The 27,591-nt window shown below is 30.9% G+C and overlaps 2 protein-coding genes across 2 annotated transcripts; one reads left to right on the forward strand and one right to left on the reverse strand.

The window, feature by feature from the left end:
• Positions 1-10,088: 10,088 nt before the first annotated feature.
• LOC109814185 (protein OXIDATIVE STRESS 3 LIKE 4) lies at positions 10,089-11,428 on the reverse strand. The gene is made up of 2 exons (XM_020378558.3): positions 11,000-11,428; positions 10,089-10,614 (listed from the first exon to the last, which is right to left on the reverse strand). Exons 1-2 carry the CDS (start codon positions 11,239-11,241, stop codon positions 10,296-10,298), a joined length of 561 nt encoding a protein of 186 aa, XP_020234147.2. The 5' UTR covers positions 11,242-11,428; the 3' UTR covers positions 10,089-10,295.
• Positions 11,429-21,772: 10,344 nt separating this feature from the next.
• LOC109814183 (CASP-like protein 2A1) lies at positions 21,773-24,876 on the forward strand. Its single transcript, XM_020378555.3, has 3 exons — positions 21,773-22,074; positions 22,577-22,694; positions 24,478-24,876. Exons 1-3 carry the CDS (start codon positions 21,845-21,847, stop codon positions 24,763-24,765), a joined length of 636 nt encoding a protein of 211 aa, XP_020234144.1. The 5' UTR covers positions 21,773-21,844; the 3' UTR covers positions 24,766-24,876.
• The last annotated feature ends 2,715 nt before the right edge of the window (positions 24,877-27,591 follow it).

Raw genomic sequence — 27,591 nt, forward strand, 5'->3', positions numbered from 1 at the left:
AATCCAGTCTGTCGAAGGGCTTCAACAATATTATTGTATGCTTGGGTTGTTCAACTACCATCAACCCGATTGCCCAACCTAGCCTCGTCAAGCATGGCAGTCAATAAAAGAAAGTCCATGTCATCAGTCCATTTCATGAACTTGCGGACCGTAGTCGAGGAATCAGGTACAACACTTTTTCCTCTGTTCATTTTCCACCTATTGCAAAAATAAGGCATGCAATGATGATAATGATATGTAAAATTTATGAATGAAAACTTGTAACATAATAATTTATTACAATTACAACAGTACATCTTATTAAATACATTATTAAATACATGGTCTAATTATTAGTATAATTTGTCCACATTTCATATGCTATAGCATCCCGTATAGTTGACCCTTCCCTATGATCATCCTCACGAGCTTGAGTCGACATGGTATCCATAGGTTGTTCCATCAACTCTCGATCGACCTCTGCTAACAGCGATTCATCATTGTCTACGCCTCGAAGAAAATTGTGTAAAATGCAACATGCTAGTACAATATTCGTCATTGTATCGAATGAATAATGAGGTTCGGTTCCACTAGCTATTATAGGAAATCTTTTCTTCAAGACGCCAAATGTTCTTTCAATCACATTTCTAAGTGACGAATATCGATGGTTAAACAATTCTCTTGGGTTCTGTGGAGCTCTTCGAGAATACTCTTTAAGGTGATATTGAACCCCTCGATACAACGTAATTATTTGTCCTTTTAACATAAATCCAGCATCCCCCAAGTAGTATTTACCTAATTAAATTCATTGAAGTTATACTCATTATAATATCGTAAGTACGTTACTATACACTAATTATGAAGAAAATAATAACTAACCTTGTGGTATGATAAGTGGATCCTCTCTACCTAGGACATCCTTTAATATTCTTGAATCAGATGTTGTTCCTTCCCACCCTCCTAGAACATATGTGAATTTCATGTCGAAATCACAAGCTGCGAATACGTTTTGGGTTGGCCAATCTTTTCTTCCACGAAAACGGGGGGCATCTGATCTTCCTACTTTAACTCGGACATGAGTTCCATCTATTGCCCCTAAACAATCCTAAGTACAAACAATATGATAGTAATATGTTATTATTAATGTTCAAATACGTGTATGTGATGTAATACTTTAGTTTGGCACTGAATTACCTTAAAGTACGGGTAAAACTGCCTATTATTTAAGATATAAGGATGAACATTTGTGCCTGATGGCTGAACTAACATTTCTCCCTCCAACATAATGACCACATTCAACATGTTATGAAAGTGTCGACTAACGATTTTCCCAGATCGATGGAAAAAAATGAAACACTTCAATTTTTAACATTGTGTCCGATAATATGGAGGAATTTAGCCACTTGTTCTTCCACTGTTGATTGGAAGGCATCCTTGACCAATCCAGTTGCCCTTACTCGTTCACATAATTTAATGAATGTCGCAGGTCCCATGCGAATAATGTCACGACATTGTTCGGTGTGAATAAGGTATGACATCAACTCATTCCTACGACGTTCTTTTTGAGAAATGAAGTCCCTAATGTTACTTGTGGGACAACATATGATAGACAACATATTTAACCCAAAAGCTACGAGACAAAGGATTGTCATTTCTCCTACTTGGGTTCACATTTGTATTTGATTTTGTATTTGTGTAATTAAATTCAAGTCCAAATCATTATCCATTTCTTCGTTGTCTAAACTAACAACATCGATATTTTCGTCTGGCATCTGAATATTTTTCGAAATAAAAAATTTATTATTCTAATCAAATATGATTAAAAACAAAACTGTAAACCCTAAAAATAGATAACCGAACTTTAATATATATAAAAGTGAGAACATAGAAATATTAATATTTAATATTATTATTTAATATATATATATATATAAATTAAATATTAATATTAAATAATTATATTTAATTTAAGGTATTATATATTAAATATTAATATTATATATATATATATGAAAAAGACTATTAAATAACAATTATTTAATAACAAATTAATGTGGCCAGAACGGCCCGTTTCGAATCCGGAACGGCCGTTCTGGACTCATTTTCCATGCCAAAATTTGATATCCAGAACGGCCCGTTCTCAGACCAGAATGGACCATTCTGGAGTTACAAATTAACCCACAAAGGCCATCTATGAAACGGCCCGTTCTAAAAGTGGAACGACCCGTTCCCAAAGTGCAACAGCCCATTCTGAGTTCGCATATTGCTCATAAAATTCATTTTTGGAACGGGCCGTTCTGGGTTCCACTGGAAGCGAAAATACCCCAGCATAATCGATTATGTGGCTATGCATAATCGATTATGCTTCCTTCGTATATACCAAATGAGATGAAACTTACCTTCAATGGAGAAGCCCCATCTAGAATCAGTCACCAACACGCACCAGCACCACCAGCACCGTCGAGAACGTCGAGAATCAGTGAGCAACACGCACCAGCCCTGTCAAGAATCAGTGAGCACACACCACACAGAGAGGTTCCAACTCTCTTATAAATTTATTTCAAACGCGGTGTGCCACTCAAGGACAAAGGTCCGTCAACCATGGTAGAGATTCCTCTGCTGCATGGCATAGTATGCATGCATGAGACAAGGAGACAGGGGAGGTCCGTGAACCATGGCAGAGATTCCTCTGCTGCATGGAACAGTATGCATGCATGGGACATGGGCATTTCCGGGTTTTCACTAATCCTACGTGTCTTTCATCTCTTTTCTTCGCTTTTGTGCAAGGACGACAACGACGCTTCTCCCCCCTTTTCTTCGTCTTTCCTTCGTTGCAAATCACCGGAAACAAACACCCACTTTCTTCGCCTTTCGTTGCTTGTAAACAATACATCACTGGAAACAAACACTACATTAGGGGGTCTATAGATATTGGTTGTTGTTAGTGGAGCGTCCTGCTTATTGTCTGCACCGAAGTACCTCCCATTCTCCTTTTCTCATGTACGTTTGTGTGTGTTGTGTGTTAGGTTGGTTCTCTCGGGGCTATTAGTGATGGTCGTGTTTTCTTGTTTGCTTCTAGTTGCTACCATCTTGACTCAGGGGTTAAAATCGTATAGGTATTGGTTCTACCGTGGGCGCCAAAATGTTCCTGTATTGAACACTCCTTTGTCGGTTTTTTTCTTCTCAATGATCAATCTTTTGGTTTCTTCACTGAATCTTCAAGACTTCTAGATCACGATTTCCTAAATTCCTGTCTCGAGCAAGGGGGATGATACCTGCAAAATCACTCTAACGCTCAAGTAAGTATTCGATTCAGAGCTATATATGTTATTGTATTAAATGATCATACTTACCTTTTTGTCCCATCAATATTGTATTTATAATGACTTATTTGTGTCTGATGAGCCTTTTTGATTAAGAGGTTAATAACTTGAGTTTTACACCTTGGTCTGGGCTGACGTGGATTTTTATTATCTAACCGAAATTAGTGTAATGTGCCTTCAATAACAGGAGGTATTTGACTTTTCTTATAATTGAATACCTTTTCGGGTTATGTGTTAGCCGAACTGGTACTCGACCTTTGACCTTTGTGGCTTTGTTAAGTCTCAATTTTACCTCTTTTTGGATGAGACTTATTGAACAAATTTCACTCATCCTTTGAACCATTGCAATATAATTGTTCTCTTTTTGGTTCATTTTGTGTGCAGATATAACTAACCCAAATTCAGCTAACAATACCTTAATACACCTCATTTTTTGTGCAGGTATTGAGCTAGTGACTTGAGGATTGAAGACTCTTAGGATTGGAAACCTAAGAAGCTAAGGAGCAGAGAAGAGGTTCTGCGCCGGGCTCAATATAACCCGCGCTGGGCGTGACAAAAACAGAGTATTTCATCTCTGCCAGTTATATTGCGCCGGGCGCAAAAGGAATTAAGCCGGGCGCAAAAAGAATTAAGCCGGGCGCAAAAGGAATTGCGCCGGGCTTGTGTTGAGACAGAGAGTGCTTGACTTCTCTGGAAGAACTTGCGCCGGGCGCGAAGAATTGTGCGCCGGGCGCGGAACCCTAATCTGATCTCCCAAGCTCGTATTTGAAGCCATTTTCGGGGATCTTTCTCTCCATTCTCACATTGGGCGCCTCCAGGAGCTGCGGAAGGGATTCCCAGGGCTTGGGATCGTCCGTGTGCGGATCTTTCCTTCGGTTCTTCACTTCCTCTTCCATCTCTATTTTGTATTTGCCCTCTTTGTTGAGTGGTTTCACCCATTTTGTGGGGTTAGATGTAACCAACGTACTCTATTGTAATCTTTACGGTTTTAATGATATATATACATGTTGTTTTATTCGTTGTTGTGTTTGTTTCTATTCTTAATGCTTGCTTTGGATTGATCACCCTTTGCATGATTTAAGGTTCCATGGGTATTGGAAAATAACCTTTGAAACTAGTTCTGAAACATATGCCTAGTGGTGATTGTATCTAGGGATAGAGCTTGACCCATTAGTAGTCTTAAAACCTAGCCCGTAATGCGGGTGTAGATATTGGGTACTCAAGGGATTGATATTCAATATCCGCATCTAGGCTCTTTCTCTAAGGGATTAGGTTTGAGTAAACTTATGGGTTGACTAAGCAATGAATTCAACAAGAGATTAAGGATACATTAGTGTTACGTTTGGTGAAATCTGACCCCCACAACCTCACAATACCACAATACCATTCCTTACCTTTTCCACTCACAAAACAATATTTATTTACAGCTTTCATTCCAATAGTCACAACTTTGCATTCACTGCACAAACTATGAAATTGGAATTATTCTTTAGTCACGAATAGTCAATAAATGCTTATATTACCTTCTAATCCCTGTGGATACGATATTTTTACTACTTGAACGGCCGGTATACTTGCCGTGTTTGAGACCGTTGATAGAATTAAACGAATTTACAAATATTAACAAAAGTGTTTCAACGGAAATCTCAACAAGTTTTTGGCGCCGTTGCCGGGGATTAGAATGGCGATTTAGTATTTGTAGCTATTTGTGACTTATTCTTTGTTTTTATTGTTATTTTTATTTGTGTGTTGGTAATGAATTGTTGAAGCTAACCTGTGCGCTCTAGTCTTCTGCTTTCTCTTGTATGCAAGGTACTGTGAACTAGATTGACCAATTCCTCTGAGCAGTTGCTGAGCAATCCTCAGATTGAGCACAAAGCAAGGAGGAACAAGAGCAACAGGAGGAGAAGGAGAGTAGAGCACTTCAAGTTGGTCATCGTCAGGCTCGGGACAGTAAACAAGCGCTTCCTGGGAGGCAACCCAGAGATCTAAACTTTGTTTTAGATTTGTGTTGCATGTTGTTCTGTGATATATGTGTTGTTTTGTATTATGTGTTGGATTGTGTTATATGTTGTTTTATGTTATATATGTTTTGTGTTATATGTTGTTGTGTTATATGTTGTTTGTGTTAATTGTTAAGTGTTTGAATCATGTTTGAATGAGTAAATATAGGGTATATTTTGCTTGGAGTGTGAGAGATGAGGTAACTCTGTTTCCGGGTGGTTATAAGGCCTCCTTTCAAAGCAAATTTAGGCAAAAAAACTGACCATATCAGGGTTACGCGCCCGGCGCGCTTCACCTCGCGCCCAGCGCAAGACTCGAATTGTGGTCTCTGGAACCCACCACGCCGGGCGCGTTTAACGCACGCCCGGCGCGATATCAGATTTTGAAACCTCGTTGATTTTCGCTGATATGAAGCCCGGCGCATCTGTGTTAAGCCCGGCGCACCACACCCCTGACACCCAATATTTATCTGTTTTCAATCATGTTTCTTTATGTTCTGTTGTATGTTGTATGTTTGTGTGCTTTATGTTGCATTATTATCGTCCAATTCCGTGTGCATGCATGTTGTGCTTAATTTTGGTCTAAGGATATTCTCCATTTTTTGCTATATTTGCTTGATCATCAATGTGTATAATTTTTGTGCTCACCATGTTCTTTCATGATTATACTCCGCAATCACTTCTGGTTACCAGAACTTTCAGGCATATACTGGTTGGCCTGGGGACCAGGCTCCTAAGTTTGGGGGAGTGGAGCTGCTGATGCTGATGGAGTTGATGATGGTAGAGCAGCTCTTGGAGATGATGATGACCAGACCCCATAGATGGAAGCAGATGGAGCCTACCTTAGTTTACCTTTGTCTATTGCAATTTATTCTTCTGTCTTTTATTTTCAGTATTTAACTATTTTTATATATAGTCTTTTTGATGATTACTCTGTTGGTTCTTTTTGTGAATAGTCTGCCTTAGCATGGTTTTTAATCTTGTTGATACTTGTTTTGTTTGTGGTCGATTCTGGATTATAGTTTGCTTGATGTTTATGGTGTGTGTACCTTATACATTTTCAAGTCACATTAGATATTTAGTTCATAACTAGTTGCATACGGGTTTCAATGTTGATCATAGAACTGAGCTGAGTTTGATAGTTGTGCATGCATAGCCGGGTGAGGTGTGAGCCTAAATACCTATGAGTGAACTACACTTAGGTTGCATGATAGACTTTGCTTGAGTTTCCCTGGTGGTTTGTTTATGTTGTGCACTTATATGATCAAGGCATTCATACTCCTCTATTTTGTAACCATCTAAGCCAAAAAGTCATCTCCACTCTTCACTTGACCCATACCTTTCTAAGCCTAAACACCACACCTTCCACTTGTCCCAAACCATGAAAAATTAACCATAACCCTTGCTTTGGTTAAGAGAGCAAACTGATGACATCAAATAAGTTTGGGGGAGTTGAAGAATGGGGAATTTTGGGAAGAAGAAAGTATGTGGTCAGCCATTACAAAACAAAAAAAAAAAAAGAGAGAAAAACAAAGCAAAACAAAAACAAAAATATTAAGATGCAAAAATGTAAATATGCATCTCATAAAGGCTAATGGCTTGGATCAGGTAAAGGGCATGTGCCAAATTGTTGTAATGGGGTATGGAGAGGGACATCATTGTAAAATCTTATTTTCTCTCTTAAGCTATAGCACCTTCAATCCTTGAAAAACCATAAAACTGCTACCGCTTGACCCTGCTTGACCCAGATTGCCCTAATAAAGACCTTGTGATAAGTGTCTGCATTTGTTTTACCACTGGTTTCATTTGGAAACGAAGAGCAAAGTTGAATTATGTGGCGTGAGTAGTAGACTAGAGAGAAACACTCACCCTGATACACTAGTGTGCATAGAGAGAAACATTTTTCTAGTGAGGATGCTTACACAGATAGTCATTACTCTTCTCAACTCTTTGATCTCTTTTGAAACCTTTGTTTGCACCTTGTCATGTTCTAGTGCAATAATTGTGATTGGAAATTCATCTGAGGTTCATGCTTGCGAAAAGAAGATACAAGTGAACTAGGATGTAGAAATTGACTCACTTGCATTGCTTGTTATCTGCTAGATTAATTACCTTTTGCTTGAGGACAAGCAAGGTTCTAAGTTTGGGGGAGTTGTTAAGTCTCAATTTTACCTCTTTTTGGATGAGACTTATTGAACAAATTTCACTCATCCTTTGAACCATTGCAATATAATTGTTCTCTTTTTGGTTCATTTTGTGTACAGATATAACTAACCCAAATTCAGCTAACAATACCTTAATACACCTCATTTTTTGTGCAGGTATTGAGCTAGTGACTTGAGGATTGAAGACTCTTAGGATTGGAAACCTAAGAAGCTAAGGAGCAGAGAAGAGGTTCTGCGCCGGGCTCAATATAACCCGCACTGGGCGTGACAAAAACAGAGTATTTCATCTCTGCCAGTTATATTGCGCTGGGCGCAAAAGGAATTAAGCCGGGCGCAAAAAGAATTAAGCCGGGCGCAAAAAGAATTGCGCCGGGCTTGTGTTGAGACAGAGAGTGCTTGACTTCTCTGGAAGAACTTGCGCCGGGCGCGAAGAATTGTGCGTCGGGCGCGGAACCCTAATCTGATCTCCCAGGCTCGTATTTGAAGCCATTTTCGGGGATCTTTCTCTCCATTCTCACATTGGGCGCCTCCAGGAGCTGCGGAAGGGATTCCCAGGGCTTGGGATCGTCCGTGTGCGGATCTTTCCTTCGGTTCTTCACTTCCTCTTCCATCTCTATTTTGTATTTGCCCTCTTTGTTGAGTGGTTTCACCCATTTTGTGGGGTTAGATGTAACCAACGTACTCTATTGTAATCTTTACGGTTTTAATGATATATATACATGTTGTTTTATTCGTTGTTGTGTTTGTTTCTATTCTTAATGCTTGCTTTGGATTGATCACCCTTTGCATGATTTAAGGTTCCATGGGTATTGGAAAATAACCTTTGAAACTAGTTCTGAAACATATGCCTAGTGGTGATTGTATCTAGGGATAGAGCTTGACCCATTAGTAGTCTTAAACCCTAGCCCGTAATACGGGTGTAGATATTGGGTACTCAAGGGATTGATATTCAATATCCGCATCTAGGCTCTTTCTCTAAGGGATTAGGTTTGAGTAAACTTATGGGTTGACTAAGCAATGAATTCAACAAGAGATTAAGGATACATTAGTGTTACGTTTGGTGAAATCTGACCCCCACAACCTCACAATACCACAATACCATTCCTTACCTTTTCCACTCACAAAACAATATTTATTTACAGCTTTCATTCCAATAGTCACAACTTTGCATTCACTGCACAAACTATGAAATTGGAATTATTCTTTAGTCACGAATAGTCAATAAATGCTTATATTACCTTCTAATCCCTGTGGATACGATATTTTTACTACTTGAACGGCCGGTATACTTGCCGTGTTTGAGACCGTTGATAGAATTAAACGAATTTACAAATATTAACAAAAGTGTTTCAACGGAAATCTCAACAGGCTTCTAGGTGGCTACTCGACCTAGGGTAATGTAGCTTCGGTGGTGATGAGTATCCGATTTTCCTTATGATCGAATATCCTTTTGAGTTGTGCACTGGTCAAAAGGGTATTTGATTCCCCATTACAAGATGGATTAATGTTCTTAAAAAAAAGCACGTATCTCCCATAGAAAAATTAAAAGTGATTACTGTAATTATTTAATACAATTATATATTCATGAATTTAGAACTTGAAATTTGAAATCACTCATTTAAATTAAAATAACTTCATATTAGTTGATTAATGTGTTTGGTAGCAAAGTTAATATCGTTATAATACTATATGAATTAGAAAAAGAAATGTAATCATTCTTTATGATCATCGACTTTATTATTTAAAATTCTTTTTAGAGAGAGAGAGAGAGCAATTAAACAAAATACCAATTACGCATAAAGAAAAACGAAAGATCCATTATCCATTAAAATTGTAGGTACTTTGCTGTTTTTTTTTTATTTTAAAAAAGACATAATAAGTTGACTTCCTCTGTTTTTTCTTTCTTGATTTACTTGTATCAGTTCTTCCTCACATTCTTCTAGGCTTTCTATTATTTTTGTGTGAAAGATTTTTTAAAAAATAAATTAGTTTTTAAAGTTTAAAGTTAAAATTTTGAAAATCAGCCATTTGAAATTTTGAAATAGATTAATATTTTCTCGCAATAAATTGCATAGTTTCAAATTTTAGATATACTAAAATTATTTGAATGATAATTTTATTCATTATTTTGATCACTTGATAATTTAGTTAATGTAGTTATATATAAAATTTAATAAATTAATTATCGTATTATGTAAAATCAAAATTTATATAAGATTTAACTGATTGATTTATAAATATATTATAAATTAAAACTTCTACTTAAGAAGTAAATCTATCATTTAATATAAGTTTTTTTTAGTCATAATATTGACAACAATATATACTGATTTTGCATAAAGACTATCTCATCATATTTTTTTAATCAAACTCTCGAGACATTAAGATTTGTCTAACGTTGATATCTTTTAATATAGGTTTAACTCTTTATGTAAGTCACTAGACCTAATATTTTAAAATAAATAAATAAATAAAATCTTTTAAAACTACATGAGAGAGAGTGATTGGGTTGTATTCCTCATTTTCTAATGTCCTTCTTTTAGAATTTAATTGCAATGCGTTGATGATCATAGATTTATATAAATAAATAAATAAATCATACAATCTAAATTACATCGTTAAAAATTAAACTGAGGATATATTAAAATTAAACTTCTAATCCGCTTTCTATGAGAATGAAAATAATTAAATCAACATAATGTGACAACTAATTACACTTTTAAAGACTATGACTGAAAATTCCTTACACCATATACCACTCAACTATTAATTTACCAAAAGAACAAAAAACCCTTCAATCTGATGAACTTGTCTTTTGATCCCTTTCAAACAAACAGAGCTGTTTGATTAGGAATAGAGCTAGTAGTGGTAGATCCATGTGGTGGGATTGGGGTACTTCTCTCACTGCCCCTATTTACACTCAAGGAAGAACATGAACCCCTTTGATTTTGAGAATGAGAACCATGCCTAGAGATAGCACAAGGACCTCCTTGTGTCTCATCCATTCCCCATCCATAGCTTCTCCAAGACTTCAACTTCTTATTGTATGGATTCTCTGGCTTGGCTAGATCCTCCAAGCTCCTCACTTTTGCTAATGAAGTGAAAGACTGTGACTTCCCCTCGTAATACTTTGAAAGCCCCCTCCTAAACATTATTATCAATCACACAAACTTTATAAGCAAAAACAAAAAATAGTGTAAATTATAGTCCAATCATATATTATATGAATAATAAAATTATCCCCTTGTCTTTTCATTTGCACCAAGAATACTATTCGGTAAATAATCAAAGAATAATAGTCTTTATAGTATATTATTAATGCGAAACATTTAACAATTTTTAAAATAACTAATTTTTATTGAAAAAAAAAAACTTAATTGTGGAATCATTTCCTCAACAACTTGTCATTAAAGTCTAATTCTTTTAGTTATTACTTTAGTTAATAATTATTTTAAAAATCATGTTTTGAGTAATCAATAGTGTAAAATAATAAACAAGACTAAAGGGTGGACAGAGAAGAGAAACTTACTTGATGGGAAGTTGTTGAAACAAAAAAGACATGTCATTCAACGGCTCATTTGCAAGTTGATCAGACGAAGAAGAAGAAGAAGAAGAAGCAGGGGATGTAACTTCTTCAAATGAATCAGAATCCAACGATGAACCACTTGAAAATCCAGACTCAGAAGAAGAAAAAGAACGAGCAAGACCACACTCCTCAACTGGTCCTTTGTTATTATCAGCTTCGACAACCTTATACTTTAGCTGTTCCATCTCTCAACAAAAAACCTTGTTTCTCGAACACCCTTTTTGGGGTTTTTATGTCTCAACCTTTTATTCTTCTTCCTAACCAATGAACCACACGCAACAATTTGTATCTGGAAACATGTACGCACTTTTCTCTGTTCTAAAGCTGTGTGCGCTTTAAATAGAATCACGAGTACTTTAGTTTGTGTTTGTGAAGAGAAGTATTGGACGGTTTATAAGCAAAGGCTTTAAGATGTTGGATAAGATTGGTATTTTTTTTATTTCGCTTTATCTATTTTATCATAATCTTTTTTGACAGAGAGAGTAAGATTCGGTTTTATCCGAATTTGATATTTCTTGTTCCCCCAGATGCAACTTCCACTAATGTACCATCCTTTCACATATACCATTCTTTTTTGTTACGTTTAATTAAAATTATACTTGTTTTAAAAACACGTATACATTATCAAACTGAAAATGTACATTTTGCATACAAACTTAAATTTGCAAGTGTAGATAACGACACATTGAATATGTCACTTCGTCGATGGCTTCTAAACCCAACAAAAATGTTTAGACATAATTTCGTAATTGGTAAGAGAAAACTAAGGGGGGGTGTATTGGTTTAGGATTTCGTAGGATTTTAAAAGACTTTTTTTGAGTAAAAAAGTCCATTGGTATTCAATCAGGATTTTATGTCACTTAAAAACAATCCAGTGGTATTCAATCTGGATTTTTAGGATTTTTTAAAGAGTCCATTAAAATCCACTGGTATTCATTTGAGATTTTTTACAACTTAAAAACAATCCATTGGTATTCAAAAATTTAAGGATTTTAAAGGATTGTTGTGTGAGAGGGATTTTGAAAGACTTTCTAGTGTTATCTATAAATACCAGATTCATAAAACAATCCCATCCAAACCCATCGGATTTTGAAGGATTGTTTGAAATGATTTTTCAAGTGTTTTAAGAATTTTCAAGTGAGTTTTTCATCTTTTTTTTCTATGCTCCTGTCTTCTCCATTTTTTCTCTACTAATAATACTACACTATTGTTCATTGCTCATATATAATACTATTCTCATACCATTCTCCTATTTTGTGAAACTCTAATATGTAAATGATAGTGTCATTGACTTGTTTTATTTTTCTGTTCGTTCTCTTTAATTGACTTACTTTATTTTATTCTATGTAGTTGAATTTGTTCCTTTATATAACACAAAAAAATACTTGAAATTTTAACTTTTATGTGGTAATTTTTTTTATGACACACGTTAAGAAAAGAAAAAGGTGAAAGATGAAATTGATATCATAATCTCAACAATATATATATATATATATATATATATATAAAAGATGAATTTGTTAGGGTTTTTGTGAGTAGAATGAGATAAAAATGGATCTTAGTAGGGGGAAGAACCCTCTTAGCATAAAAATTGCGAATTCTCTCTTTCCCTTGAATTTGTTACTCTTATCCCTCCTCCTTTTATGACTCAACAATTATTTTATTTTATTTACTATGAATTTTTCTTTTTTATTTTTATATTATGAAATTAAGATTTTTTATATTTTAAAAAAAGAAAATTAACATAAGACATTGCAATATCTAATTTTTTAGGGTTTAGGATTTATGCCTTCATTAACTTATTTTTTAAAAAAGAAAATATTGTTAAAATATTTGTTAGAATAATTTATATTTATAAATATCGTTAAAAATTATCATATATATATATATATATATATATATTCTCTATATCTAAATACTTCTGTTTATATAAAAAAAATTATATATCTAAATATTTTTTCAGTATCGAATATACTAATTTTTTTATATAAAAAATTATCTTATGTTTCTATATTTTCGTTTTTACATTTTTTTTATAATAACTGAGGTATTTGATCCATTTGGATAGCAAAAATATATTCAATCTTGTATGATGGTGTGCTTCTAAAAATAATAATATAATTTTATTGATTTTGTCTATTATCCGTAATTATTTATATAACTATTTTTTAACATATATTGTTTTAGTAATTCAAATGGGAGATTCACAAGGAAATAATAAAGAAAAATGAAAAGAGAAAGAAAACTATGAAGCTTGGATTAAGGATGATTCCGATGAATTGTTACAATTGATAGTGGATGCTATAAAAAGAGGATAGAATATTATAGAGAATTATTATTATTATTTATCTAGACATTATTTTTTTTATTTATTATTTTTATTTTTGACTCTTTTTAAATTTGAATGTATAATTTTTTTTAAATCTTATCAAATGTCAAAACTCCACAAAATCCCACAGAATCCATTAAAATCCTAATTTAAAAGTCTTGCAGAATCCATTAAAATTCTGATTTTAAGTCTTGTAGAATCTTGCAAAATCTTAAAAGTCATGAAAATCCTGCAAAGTCTTTTAAAATCCGCAGGATTTTTTTTAACTAAAAAAGTCCTTTAAAATCCTAATTCAATACACCCCCCTAACATTATTAAAATGAAAACTTAATACTAAGAAATAAAAGAAATGATTATTATTAAAAAAGGGTGAGTGCGTGGATTGAGAAGGAAGTATGGATAAGGGTGAAGTCGTTGTATTCCATGTGGATATCTCCAACACCGGAAAATCTTTGTGTGATCAGCCCAATGCGATGAATTCCGGATCTTGCGCTCATCCACTCCCCTATTTTCTTCCTTAATTCTAATGTTTTTGATAATGAAATTAAGTCCTATGTGCTGTCACTCTAGAAACTTTTATATTATTAATCAATATAAATTCATTCTAAAATTTAAAAAATAAAATAAAACAACTTGCTTTACATGTCAATTTATAATTAATGACGGTGCAAAAAACTATTTACATTAGTAGTACATAAATTATTTTTATTTACAATAAATATGAAATATTTCAAAATTTATTAAATATATTATAGGTTAAAAATCTCTTTTGGTCCTTGATAATATTTTTTTGTTTCAATTTAGTCCCACTTTAACTTTAGGTCTCAATTTAGTCCCTAACAATTTAAATCATTGCAATTTGGAACTTCCGTTTAAATTGATTTAAACGAGGTTAACTCCTGCTGACGTGAATGCCAGGTGGATGTCACGTAGATGCATAGGAGATGCCGAATGTCATGAAAACACCTGGATCCAGAACGGCCCGTTCTGCATGCACATGTTATGTGTTAATTTTGCAACTGGAACGAGTCGTTCTAAATGCAAATTTAACACAACATGAGTGCAGCAGAATGGGCCATTTTGAAACCAAAACGGGTCGTTCTGCTGTTAGAACGGGCCGTTCTGAATTCAGAACGGCCCGTTCCAGAACGCCAACTTCTTGCTTTTTATTGTATTTTTTTTATTATAACTATATTAATATAAATATAATAAATAAAAAATACAATAAATTAATATTCATTTATGAATAAAACTAAAAGAAAGAGAATCAAATAAGATAAGACTTTCCAAAAAATTTCTTTGATTTGAACTTATCCAGTTCAAAATCTTGACTAAAATGCCTCAATGTGATTCAAAAATTGAAAATAAAAATTCATAATATATCATAAATTCAAAGACAGAAACATGGTTCAGAAACTGAAAAAAAAATTCAGAATATAACATATACTAAAAAAGTTCAAAGAAATTATTGAGAAAGGAAATCATCTGGGTAACGCTGAAGGGAAACCCTAAACCACAAAAATTCAGGTTGTACCTCCTCAAGAACAGGTTGTTATTGTTGGGGTACATCGTCAATGACTCCAAGGGGAAACACCGTTTCGTTTCATCCTTAACTATATAATGTCAATTTGTTAGAAAGTGGTTCACTCCAATTTGACTAACAATGAAATAAAACTTGTTACCATTATCTTTAGTGATACACTGCATCGTCCTTAATGATACACTGTATAGCCAAAATGTTTAGCAATTGAAGTTATCAATCCCCATTAACAATATTACCAAATCTAGTATTTGAAATGCTTTGTATTTTGGTTTTTTTGTGCATGAAATTCTGGAACCAGAATGGCCCGTTCAAACCAGAACGCCCCGTTCTGGTTACACTGTTGGTGTGTTAATTTTGCATCTGGAACGGCCCGTTCCAGGTACAAAATTTACACACCAATAGTGTAACTAAAACGGGCCGTTCTGGTTCCAGGTGTATTCAAGTATTTTGGGATCCATCTACGTGGCATCCACCTAGCATCCACGTGGCCACCAGTTAACTCCGTTTAAATCATTTAGACGGAAGTCCCAAATTGTCATGATTTAAATTATTGGGGACCAAATTGAAACCTAAAATTAAAGTGAGACTAAATTGAAACAAAAAAATATTATAAGAGACCAAAAAAGATTTTTAACCTATATTATATGGAATTAATAAATATGCATCCACCATTTTATTCTTTACCTACACCAAAATTAACTTTATTCGTAAGTACTCTAGAGTCAAAATAGAATTGAAATTTCAAATATAAGAATTGTAATTTGAAGTAATTTAATTTATGACATAATAAATATGGGAAGTATATATACTATAATTTTAATTCTATATACTAAATAAATTCTTTAATTAATGTTAATCTAAATTGTTTGATTTTTTTTCAATAAAGAATAGAGTTTGACACTAGTACAAAAATGACTTTTAAAATCGGGGTTTTAAAATCGGTCATAAGGTAGCCGATTTTAAAAGTGACGCGGTGACAATTTTGTAAATAATGGAATTACTTTTAAAATCGGCTACGTTACGACCAATTTTAAAAGTCTCTGACGCTACTTTTAAAATCGGCTCTCAAATAGCCGATTTTAAAATCGATTATTGAACAACCGATTTTAAAAGTAGCATCAGAGACTTAATTTATACTATCTCTACTCCCATTCTCCCCCTAGCTCCATTCTCTACTCTTTGCTTTATTAGTTCATATATTCTTCTATTTACTCTCTCGGGCTCTCATCTGAAGTGTGCAGCTTGTCATTTTCTCGAAAGAATACAACATCAAGGTAACATTCTCTTCTCATGTCTCTTATTTCGTTGTTTGTGGGCGAATTTGACTCTAGAACGACCCTAGAACGGTCGGTTCTACAAGTAGAACGGTCTGTACTGCTTGCAGTACGGCCCATGCTGCAAGCAGGACAGCCTGTACTGTTTGTAGAACGGGCCGTACTACAAGCAGTACAAGCCATTCTGCTTCCAGAACGGGCTGCACTGAAAGCAGTACAGGTCGTTCAGCGACCGATGTTAAAAGTCCCACTTTTTAAAATCGGCTCTTTTAAAATCGGTCAGAGAACCGATTTTAAAAGTCAAAAATGACCGATTTTAAAAGTATTTTTTCCACTAGTGTAATTTTTAGTTTAAATATGAATTCGTGATTTGGTTAGAAAAAATTTTCAAAAAAGTTTTTATAACACCTTTTTAAAATTCAAATGCTGCTTCAATTCTTTGCAATAATAATCTTAGTATATATTAAAATTGAATAAATATCTATTACTGTATACTGATTATTCGTTACTTTATTTTAGGCTTTAATCAATATAATTTGCATGTTATTCCCAATACTTGATGAAACTTTAAATATTCTCAAATTCTAATTATATCCAACATCTTGGTTACTAATGTACATAGAATTTTATCCTACGATTTAATCCACTTATTATTGTTATTATTATCAATTTTTTAAGTCAAATTTTATTATTATTACTAATTATATATATATAACTTAAATACCTAATTCATTAAAATTAAGAAAAGTAATTGATCTACGTTGATAACAATAAATTTATTTTACTTTTATATATTTTTAAAAAAAAAATTTGTAGTTTTTTTCTTTCTTAATTAATACCTACCTCTTTCTAAATTAATTAATTAAAGTGCATGTCATATTTTTTTTTTCTCATAATTAATATGTCTTATTCTATTAGCTAATTAGAATGTATGACAATATTATATCAAATTAAGGAAAAATGTTTTAATTAAGGGTATTTTAGTTCAAAAACAATTAATTCATCAAACACTATGAATTGGATTTTAGATAAAGAAACAAATAATTTTTCTAAATCAAGTCTTATAAATGAAAATAGAGGGAATATTCTTATTACAGTCAATTCCTACTATATTATTTATTTATTTATTGAATTTTATTACAATTAAATTTTTTTTACCATTATTTGTATACCAATATACAGACTTTGACTTTTTTCCCTTTCTAGTATATGAATTATATTTTTGTGGTAATGGGTGCCATCACGTTTCCAACTTTTTTTTTACCATGTCATTATGGGTACCCCTTTCGGATTGAGCTCTTAGGGGTTTTGGTTTTAAAAATTTGGACATAGTGTGTGGGTTACGATTAGACGAAAAATAAATAAATAAATTGAGCCCACTGCAACAACTTCCTCAAGCCCAATATGATACAGGCCCACACTCATGAAGAGTTATTTATGTGTCATGATTTTCCTCTGTGATTTTACTCACATTCCAAATTTAATTTTATAAAATCAATTTTTGCAATAATAGATTCGGTTGTGCATTAACAACGTACATAACTATGATCATGATTATCCTATTTGGTTTTAAACTTTTTATAGAAAACATTAATTATATTAAAACGGATCGATCAACTATTATAAGGTTAAGAAAAGTAAATAAAAGAAATTTTGATAAATAATTTAATTGACTTCTTATTTAATAAATTTTTAATGTAATAAGAGTTTATATTATAAGTATTTTAAATTCAATGAATTTTTGAATTTGAATATATATATATTGAGAAATACTTCTATAATTTAAAAATGTTTGGATATATATCTTGTTTCATTTTAAAAATTAAAAAATTACAAAATAAATGTTGATAGAAAATAAATTAAAATAAAAAATTAATAATTTTTAAAAATAACATTATATATCATAATAATATTAAAAATAATAAAAATTATTAGTCACCATTTATATGATTTTAATTTATAGAAAATAAATTATTAATAAAATATGAAAAATCAATTTTATATAACTATGATTAAAAATTAAAAAAAAATTAAAAATTAAAATTCAATTCAATATATTCTATAAAATCATGATTAAAAATAATAAAAATAGAAGAAAGAAAAAACTTGAATATTTGAATTTTAAGTTCTGTAATGAAATTATGTGATAAGTATAAATAATAAGTAAAAAAATGATTGAAATTCACAATAAAAATAATGTTACATTCCGACAAAGAGATTTTCAATAAAGTAGATGTGTTATTTTATAAAAGAAAGTTAGAACGATTTTATTAAGAGAATGTGAATTTTGGAGGGGGGGGGGGGGTTTTGAAGGGAAAGAGAAAAAAAAATAAAGAGGAACAAAAATTTTTGGAAGGAAAAAAACAAAAACGAGAGAATAATAAAAATGAATATAAAATTATTTTTTAATAAAAAATGAAAAATAAAATAGAAAACTATTCTTATTGAAGATATCTATCAAAATATTTTATAAATTTATCTAAACACTCTCATGAACACTTATAAAAGGAGATAAGTACAAATAAATTATTAAAAAGTTTTTTTAAACGAGATCTAGAAAATATACACAAAAATTTTCATCAAAAATTATATGTTGAAATTTTTAAATTAAATTTTATAAAAATAAAAATTAGCTAATTTTTAAGTATTTATAACTTTAAAAATTAGTATTAAATAATATTTAATAATTTTAAAAATATTTTTGATATTCAATAATTAAAAACATTAAAAGATAAGAGATAATATAAAAATATATAACTGAAATAAGAAGAAAAAAATGAAAATTTTCAAATTCTTACTTTTTGGGAGAATTTGAAATGCTACTATTTTAAGGAATTCCACAAATGCTTGGATTTCAAATTCTTTATAAATTATCCATTCATACAAAATATTTCATCTTAAAGAATTTGAAATTCTTCAAATAAATGAATTACTTCATTTAAATTTTCTTTCCAAACACACTCTAAGCATGTGTTTGGATGAGAAATTTTACAAATTTAAGAAATTTTAAATTTTTTGTATTTGAATTACTTTGATTTCAATTTCTATCATTCTTAAAATATTTTATCTGGATAAGTTAATTCAAATTTCTTAAAGTTTAAATTGTTAAGTTGGATATAATAATTTGATTCCACCATGGTAAAATTTATTTTTAAAGTACATTTATATGTTGAAATTTTTAAATTAAATTTTATAAAAATAAATATTAGCTAATTTTCATATTTAATAATTTTAAAAATTAATATTAGATAATATTTAATAATTTTAAAAATATTTTTTAATATTCAATAATTAAAAATATTAAGAGATAAAATAAAATAAAAAAAAATATATGAGAATTTTTTTTTTTAAAATTTGAAATTTTACTATTTCAAATAATTTCACAAATGCTTGAATTTTAAATTCTTTATAAATTCTCCATCCAAACAAGATATTTTACTTAAAAAAATTTAAAATTATTTAAATAAATAAATTATTTCATTTAAATTTCTCATCCAAACACACTATAAAAAAATTTATATAAATTTAAAATAAAAAATTAATTTATACTCCAATATTAAATATGATGATCATTTATAACAATGAAATGTACCCATGTGGCCCATTGGTGATCAAAGCCGAATTCAAATCGCATAAATCAAAATGGTGATTATGCGGGGCTGGTTGATATGCCAGATATTTTTTTAATTCAATTGGGGCTGGCTGATATGCCAGATATATTTTTTTATTCAATTATTAATTTTTTATTTAAACATGCCAGATATTTCGATAGATTATTAAAAATTAAACCAACATTTTATATGATATCCTAATAAAATTCCTAAATTTTTTTTTTTGGGGGGTTTTGGTACTTATTCTTTTCCATCAAAGATCATAGATATTCTTTATTAAAATTAATTATATTTAATTCGAATAAGATTATTATAAATGACAAAATTTTACTTTTAAATATTTAATACAGTTATATTATATATTTAAAATTTAAATTCAAATCCAAATTTACTAATTGAATATTATAACAATCTTACATCAACTGGATTACGTTGATTTGAAATACAAAAAACTAAAATAATGAAATCTCCAAACAAACATATATACACGTACTTCAGCATCATTTCGATTACAAAAGTATGCTCCAAAAGCAGCAACGATACTGATTTTTTTCTTTTTCTTTTTTCGGTGTTAAATTCTACTATGTAAAAGAACTAAAAATACAGACTCGTAACTTGGAATTGTTATTTCTTTAATCGATAGCAGTACCAGTCTGTTTCATAAAGTGAAAATGGAGTTTAATGAACGTGAGTTCGTTTCCCTGTCATCTATCTCATTTAAGAATTACTAATCCTGCCATAAACATTTGGCCTCTAGTCTCTCCTATAAAACAAAGCAACATTAAATAAATAAATAAATATATTTTTATATTTTATTTTTGTATAACATTTTTATAATTTTTTTTTTCCTTTCTTTCCCGTCTTAGTTCTCTACCAAATCACTTGCTAATTAGTTTTAAGAGATATATTGATATTCTTTAACATTATTTTAATACTTTTCTATCGGTAACTATTATGGAAAATTATAATTTAGTAATAAAATTTATTAAAATTTTGTGAGAGAAAAAAATTGCTTCACGTTTAGATATTATTTTGTGAGTTAATCATCCATACATTGTCAGTGTAAAGTTTTTTACGCTGACAACCAATCATATTTTTTAAATTATTTTATTTTTATTTCATTAAATAAATAACTATAATGATACTATTAAAAAATATGATTGGTTGTCACTTATCAACGTAAAAAAATTTTACACTGCTGGTATATACGTGATTAACTCTTATTTTGTTAGTACTAATACTGTAATAAGTAGAACCGTGCTAACTTTCTTCCCATTTTACTTTCACTAATAAGTAGCCGTCTCACCTTCTTAGTGTAAGCATGAATTCGATGTCATGTCCGCTTCCAAAATTAATTACTCACAACACTTATTACTATATGACTTCCCATTCAACCAACACCACCCATACATTTTCGGAGTTGTTTTAAATATATTAATTTCACTCTCTCTCTTCTGTTCATTATGTCACTTTTATCATATTTATTGTTTTTTCTCTTCTTCTTTTTTTCCACCTCAGTCTATTCAAAAAGAGGGTGGACGATGTCCGTTTACTTGTATTTTTATTTTGTAAGAAATATTGAAAATATTTTTTTGTTTTCTCTATTTTCAACATAAATTTTTTGAAAAAATTAATTTTGTAATTAATTAAAAGGTGAAAACTTAAAATGAAAAGGCAAGTAAACGGGTCATGACTTAAAATGAAAATGAAAACCACATGTGAACTTGACGTTGACCCATGAAAATGGAAATGGAAATTGGAAAGTGATAGTTGATATCCCATGATATGGTTATGGCAAAATCTAACCCTAGTTACCTAGACAAGAAGGAAATGAAATTAAGGAAGGGACTAATCTAGTTGACTAGTCGCTGTTGCCTTAGGATTGCGTGGCTTCCCTTAAATGACATGATGGACATTGAATGCCGCACTTCATGTTGCGGGCATATAATAACAATATATCACATATCATTGGTGATGCAAATTGCAATTGAAGCATAACGAAAACGAAAAGAAAACATACTAGTAATAGTTATGGGAGAGGGAAATGAAGTGCTTGAAAATTCAAGATCTGGCAAACAACTAATAGGAGGTGAAGGAAGCGACGAGGAATTAGAAAGCAACGATAGTGTCCTACGTATTGTGGAAACCTTGCTGCGTTTGTTCACAATTGGTCTTTGTTTAACAGCTCTTGTCATTATGCTTAAGAACTCTCAGCAAAATCAGTATGGCTCCGTTAGCTACACCGACCTTACTGCTTTCAGGTATCAACACTCCATGTATATTGATACATACAATTTATTTCTTTATTATTCGATTTCCTTTTACAAAACTTAAAATTGGATTTTCACATGCATATGTAATTATAAATATCATTCCAGTTCACTCACCAATAACATCTAGTTTAATTGGTTGATTAGATACCCTAATCGTTGTAAATTTTCTTGTTTACGAATGAGGTTGTTTTGGTAAGTTGAAACTTTGAATTTGGGGATTTTTTCAATTAACAAGACTCTAAAAAAATGTTCTTTAATTTTAGAAATGTATAAAGTATTGGTCCAAACACGTACATCACATATTTTCTGTTAATGAAAGATAAAACTAAATAAATTTTCTTGTAAAAAATAAGTAAACCTTTACCTTATTTGTATGCTGAGATTAAAAAGATAATTATACAAAAGCATTAATATATATATATATATATATATAGAAATGAAATGATGAACCAAAATTCGTATTTTGACCTGTGGATTACGTATCTTGCAGGTATTTGGTGCATGCAAATGGAATTTGTGCAGGATATTCATTATTTTCAGCGGTTATTGTTGCTTTGCCACACCTTTCAACCATGTCTAGAGCTTGGACCTTCTTTTTGCTTGACCAGGTCATCTCATTTAATTACTTCTTATTGTGCATGAATGAGAGAAGTGAATTAGTAGATATAATTAATTGCCAAAAAGGATAAGCACTTCAATACTGGGTGTTGATCACTAATGTGAAATAGGAGTACCTATTATTCTTCCTAATAATTTATGAAGGCCATTAAAGAGTCAGTTGATATCATCACATGGGTTATCCTTATCTATAAGCTATATATTTGAATTTTGGTCATTCAAAATAAAGGAAAATGACGATCAGTTTTGTTTTTAAAAAAATATTTAAATCATATACAGTAAAAATATAAATAATTAACATTATATTTTGAATAACTTTAATTTATTTTTATCATTTAAGAATAAGAGTTATTTGAATGTACGATTTAGTCATGCATCTAAATGAATTTTAATCGTATATTGCATTGAAATGTGTATTTTTCATTGAAAACCATAAAAAATGATTTTTTTTTTAATTTTAAAACAAACAACAAAATTATAAAACGTAGTGATATTGCTATGTACAACCAAATATCTTAGACGTTAGAATATTTGAGAGTTTGCTCCAAAAACGAATATTTGAGATTTTTTATAACATTAAATTCTTTAAACTGGTGATACCTCTTTTAATATTGAGGAAAAAAATATGTGCAGTGATATATATATGAAATTTGAACTACTTAATCAATATAAAATATTGTTATATTTTAATTTTCTAGTTAATTAATTAATTAAGGATAGGTACGAAAAAGATGTATATATTAATGAAAGGAAAATATATATGGTAGGTAAAAACAAAAAGTGATGAGACAGTTAAGAGACACATATATGTAATTATTAAGTGAAAATATAGTTAACAAGTTAAAGAAATTGAGCGAGTCTTAAATTTATAAAATAACAATTGTTTTGATAAAAAAAATGACAATAATTTAAAAAAAGATCGAATGTATATATATATATATATATAATTTATTAGGAGTTCGTTATTCTTAATTAGGATTCTAGAGTATGTGGGGCAATATGGATGCGCTGTGTGACCAAATATGTTTGGGGTTTGGTTACTCTTAATTAATTAGGACTTGTGTAGATGAGCGACAATACACTTCGCAAATGTGCTGCGTCAACCATTCTATATTTGGTAAGAACAAAAGTAAAAGAAAAAGAGAGGGCAAAAAAAAAAAGGAAATGATATTATTTTTAAATTATTATATAACAGATAGGAACTAAAGATATTTTATTCTCTCTCTTTTTATTTATTGTGTAGAAGTAGAGAAAAAGAGAGAAAAACATTTATACAAAATATATTCTAAAATAACGAATAGAATGTAAAAGTAACTCTTTTTTTTGGTAAAGATAAAAGTGATATTTTAGTAAAAATATATCTAGAAAATTATTTTAAATAAACTATATATTTTTTTGTATATTTTCCTTTTACAATATAAAAATATATGAAATAATGCAATAATTTTGTTTACTAGAATTAATTTTATTATTATCGATTACTATGCATTTAAGAATGAGAAATTGTTCCTTTTTTGACTAAAAAAGTTTCTCTCCCTTTCTTTTTCATCTAAATTTTGATTATTTTTTGTGTGAAACTTATCTCCAAACAAATTTTGTTTGAATTTTTGGATTTTTAATTGGTAAAAAATGAATTGGATTCTATCCACTACCAGTACCACTACTCCTAGCAGCCTTAAATTATGGTTATGACAATTTTGAGCATATATGTATAGCATAATAATAAAGTCAAATATGAATATTAAATATGTTAATTTGCATTGAGTTTGGTAGGTGTTAACGTACCTGATCCTGGCTGCTGGAGCTGCATCAGTGGCAGTGTGGTACCTAGCTGAGAAGGGAAACAGTGCAACAACATGGAGCTCAGCTTGTACCTCTTTTGGTCCATTTTGTCACAAAGTTATTGCTTCAGCATCTATCACATTTGTCGCATTTTTTTGCTATGTCTTGCTTTCGCTCATTTCCTCTTACAAGTTATTCACCAAGTATGAAGCACCACTTGTGACCAACCCCGCTAAGGGTCTTCATACTGCTGCTTTCCATGCTTCACACAAAACTTAATTTGTGCTTCTCATATGTATTAGTATAAGACAAGTTGTTTATGCTTGGATTTATCTTTCTTCCGGAACTTCTCAAAAATAAGAACACACTGACATTTTGCTTCTCAGAAAATGTTGTAAAATTTTTAGAGATATTGAGATATTTCAAAAGAATTGACTTATACATTTTTAAAAGTATATGTTTATATAACAAGTTGTGTGTAACACATTGCAAAAACCAATACAGCATGCATGGGCTCACCTGCACGAGGATCGGCTTCATGGATATACCATTGTAATGTTAGTCCGTCAAATTATTCTTGCATGCGCAAATATGGGCTTTAAAAATTATTTTTATATTAGTCCTATGCAAAAACTAACATATTTAAAATTCAATCCACATTGAATTAGTTTAAGTATTGATTTAACATTATAATTCAACCGTGATTAAATTATAATTAAATCGATATTAATAAAATAATTATTATTATTATGAATAATATAAAAATAATATTATAATTTTACCAATATTAAATATTAAAATAAAACACTTTTATAAATTCTTAATATTTAATACACACGTAAAATTTAAATTATATATAATATAATATTTAAATTTTTTTAATAAAATATAATAATGTCTATTAATAACAAGCTTATATCTACACTAAAAAAATAGCAAATTAATATAACATAAATTATAAAAATAAATATATATTACAAAATATAAATTAACATAAAATTATTAAATTATATTTAGGATAAATTTATTGGAGAAAATTATTGAAAGGAGATTTTGAAAGAAAAAAAAATTATTCTCCTTAATTATAAATACTATGCATACTTTTATTAAACATTATCGAGATTGACATTTATTGTAACGACAGTCACTAGTGCAAAAATTGGATTTAAAATCGGAGTTTTAAGATCGGTTATAAGGTAACCGATCTTAAAAGTGACGCGGTGGCAATTTTGTAAATAATATGAACACTTTTAAGATCGGTTAAAACTTAACCGATCTTAAAAGTACTTTTAAGATCGGTTATAAAAGAACTGATCTTAAAAGTGGTCGGTTACAAAAGAACCGATCTTAAAAGCACTTTTAAGATCGGTTATAAAAGAACCGATCTTAAAAGTGACACTTTTAAGATCGGTTGTAAAAGAACCGATCTTAAAAGTGACACTTTTAAGATGGTTCTTTTACAACCGATCTTAAAAGTGTCACTTTTAAGATCGGTTCTTTTATAACCGATCTTAAAAGTGTCACTTTTAAGATCGGTTCTCTCATAACCGATTTTGTATGTAGTATACAAAATCGGTTCTTAATTAACCGATTTTAAAAGTATCGTCAGAAATCTTTTATATTCCCCTCCATTCTCATTTTCTTTAATCTTTCTCATTTTCTAAAGTCTCCAGGTAAATTTCGTTTTCATTTTTGTCTGCTTATGTTTTTTTTGTGTCTCTTATCGTTTTCTCATTCTTTTCTCGTCTCAATTTTCGTTACAGGTTCGATTTGGGAAAATTTTGAAGCTGGAACGACCCGTTCTACATGGAGTATGGGTCGTTCTCCTTGCAGAACGGGTCGTACTCCAAGGAGTACGGGCCGTACTTCATGGAGAACGGGCCGTTCTCCATGGAGAACGGGCCGTTCTCCAGGGAGTACGGCCCGTTCTCCTTGCAGAATGGGCCGTACTCCAAGGAGAACGAGACGTTCTTCATGTGAATATTTTGGCCTTTTAATTAGGCTGGAACGGCCCGTTCAAAAACTGGAACGGGCCGTTCCAGTTTAATTTTTTTTCACCGCCAGACTTTTAAGATCGGTTATAAAACAACCGATCTTAAAAGTTGACTTTTAAAATCGGTTGTTTAACCGATTTTAAAAGTCTAACTTTTAAAATCGGCTCTTTCAAAATCGGTTACAGAACCGATTTTAAAAGTCCAAAATAACCGATTTTAAAAGTCTTTTTTCCACTAGTGAGTAATATAATATAACACATCTACATCTCATGAATATGTACAACTATGTAGCTTGTCTAGCAATTATATACAAATATATACATAAGTATCTACCAACAACCGGTAGTCTACAAAATAAAATTCAACTCCATGCACCACCTGTGGCTCCACTGCTACTATCCAACCTATCCTTGCCCTGCTCCCATATAACATATGATCATCGCAGTTTAAACCATATGAAAACATGCAAGGGTAAGCTAGATAAAATAAACAACTCATATAATTAAGTATGAAACACATCAACACATAAATTCATTTTCACATCCAACACAAGCAACAAACAACACATATATTACACATCTATATAATTAAGTATGCAACACATCAACATATAAATTCATTTTCACATCCAACACAAGCAACAAATAACACATATACGACATCTTAACATCACTTCAACTATACAACACATATCAACAGTGTATCAACACATATGCGTCGTCACACATTTCAACTCCAAGATCTCCTATAACACAGGGTGAGCAGTCTAAGTGGCTAGGTCCTACTGAACCGACAACACAGAACCTTTCTGGACTTGCTAGATAAACAAAAAAATTGGATAAAAATTCACAACACGATAACGATTTCTCAAACTTTTTTACTTAAACAAGGAAGTATAGTACTATGTCAGGATAGAACAGTTGGGTTTAAGCCTACCACGACATTAGCTAGCTCAACTAAATCACCTATGGGATTAGCCTACTGACTATTCTCCAAATACTACAATCCTTCGATACTAGGTTAGGAACTAAGTTCCCGACTTCGTACTTTACTCGAATTGGTCACTTGTAATCGGTATAGCTTGACCTGGTCCCTATACTTTGGTCGCTTC

This window comes from Cajanus cajan, chromosome 9, assembly GCF_000230855.2.
Source record: "Cajanus cajan strain Asha chromosome 9, NIPB_CcT2T_4, whole genome shotgun sequence".
In the NCBI taxonomy this organism is placed as follows: Eukaryota; Viridiplantae; Streptophyta; class Magnoliopsida; order Fabales; family Fabaceae; genus Cajanus; species Cajanus cajan.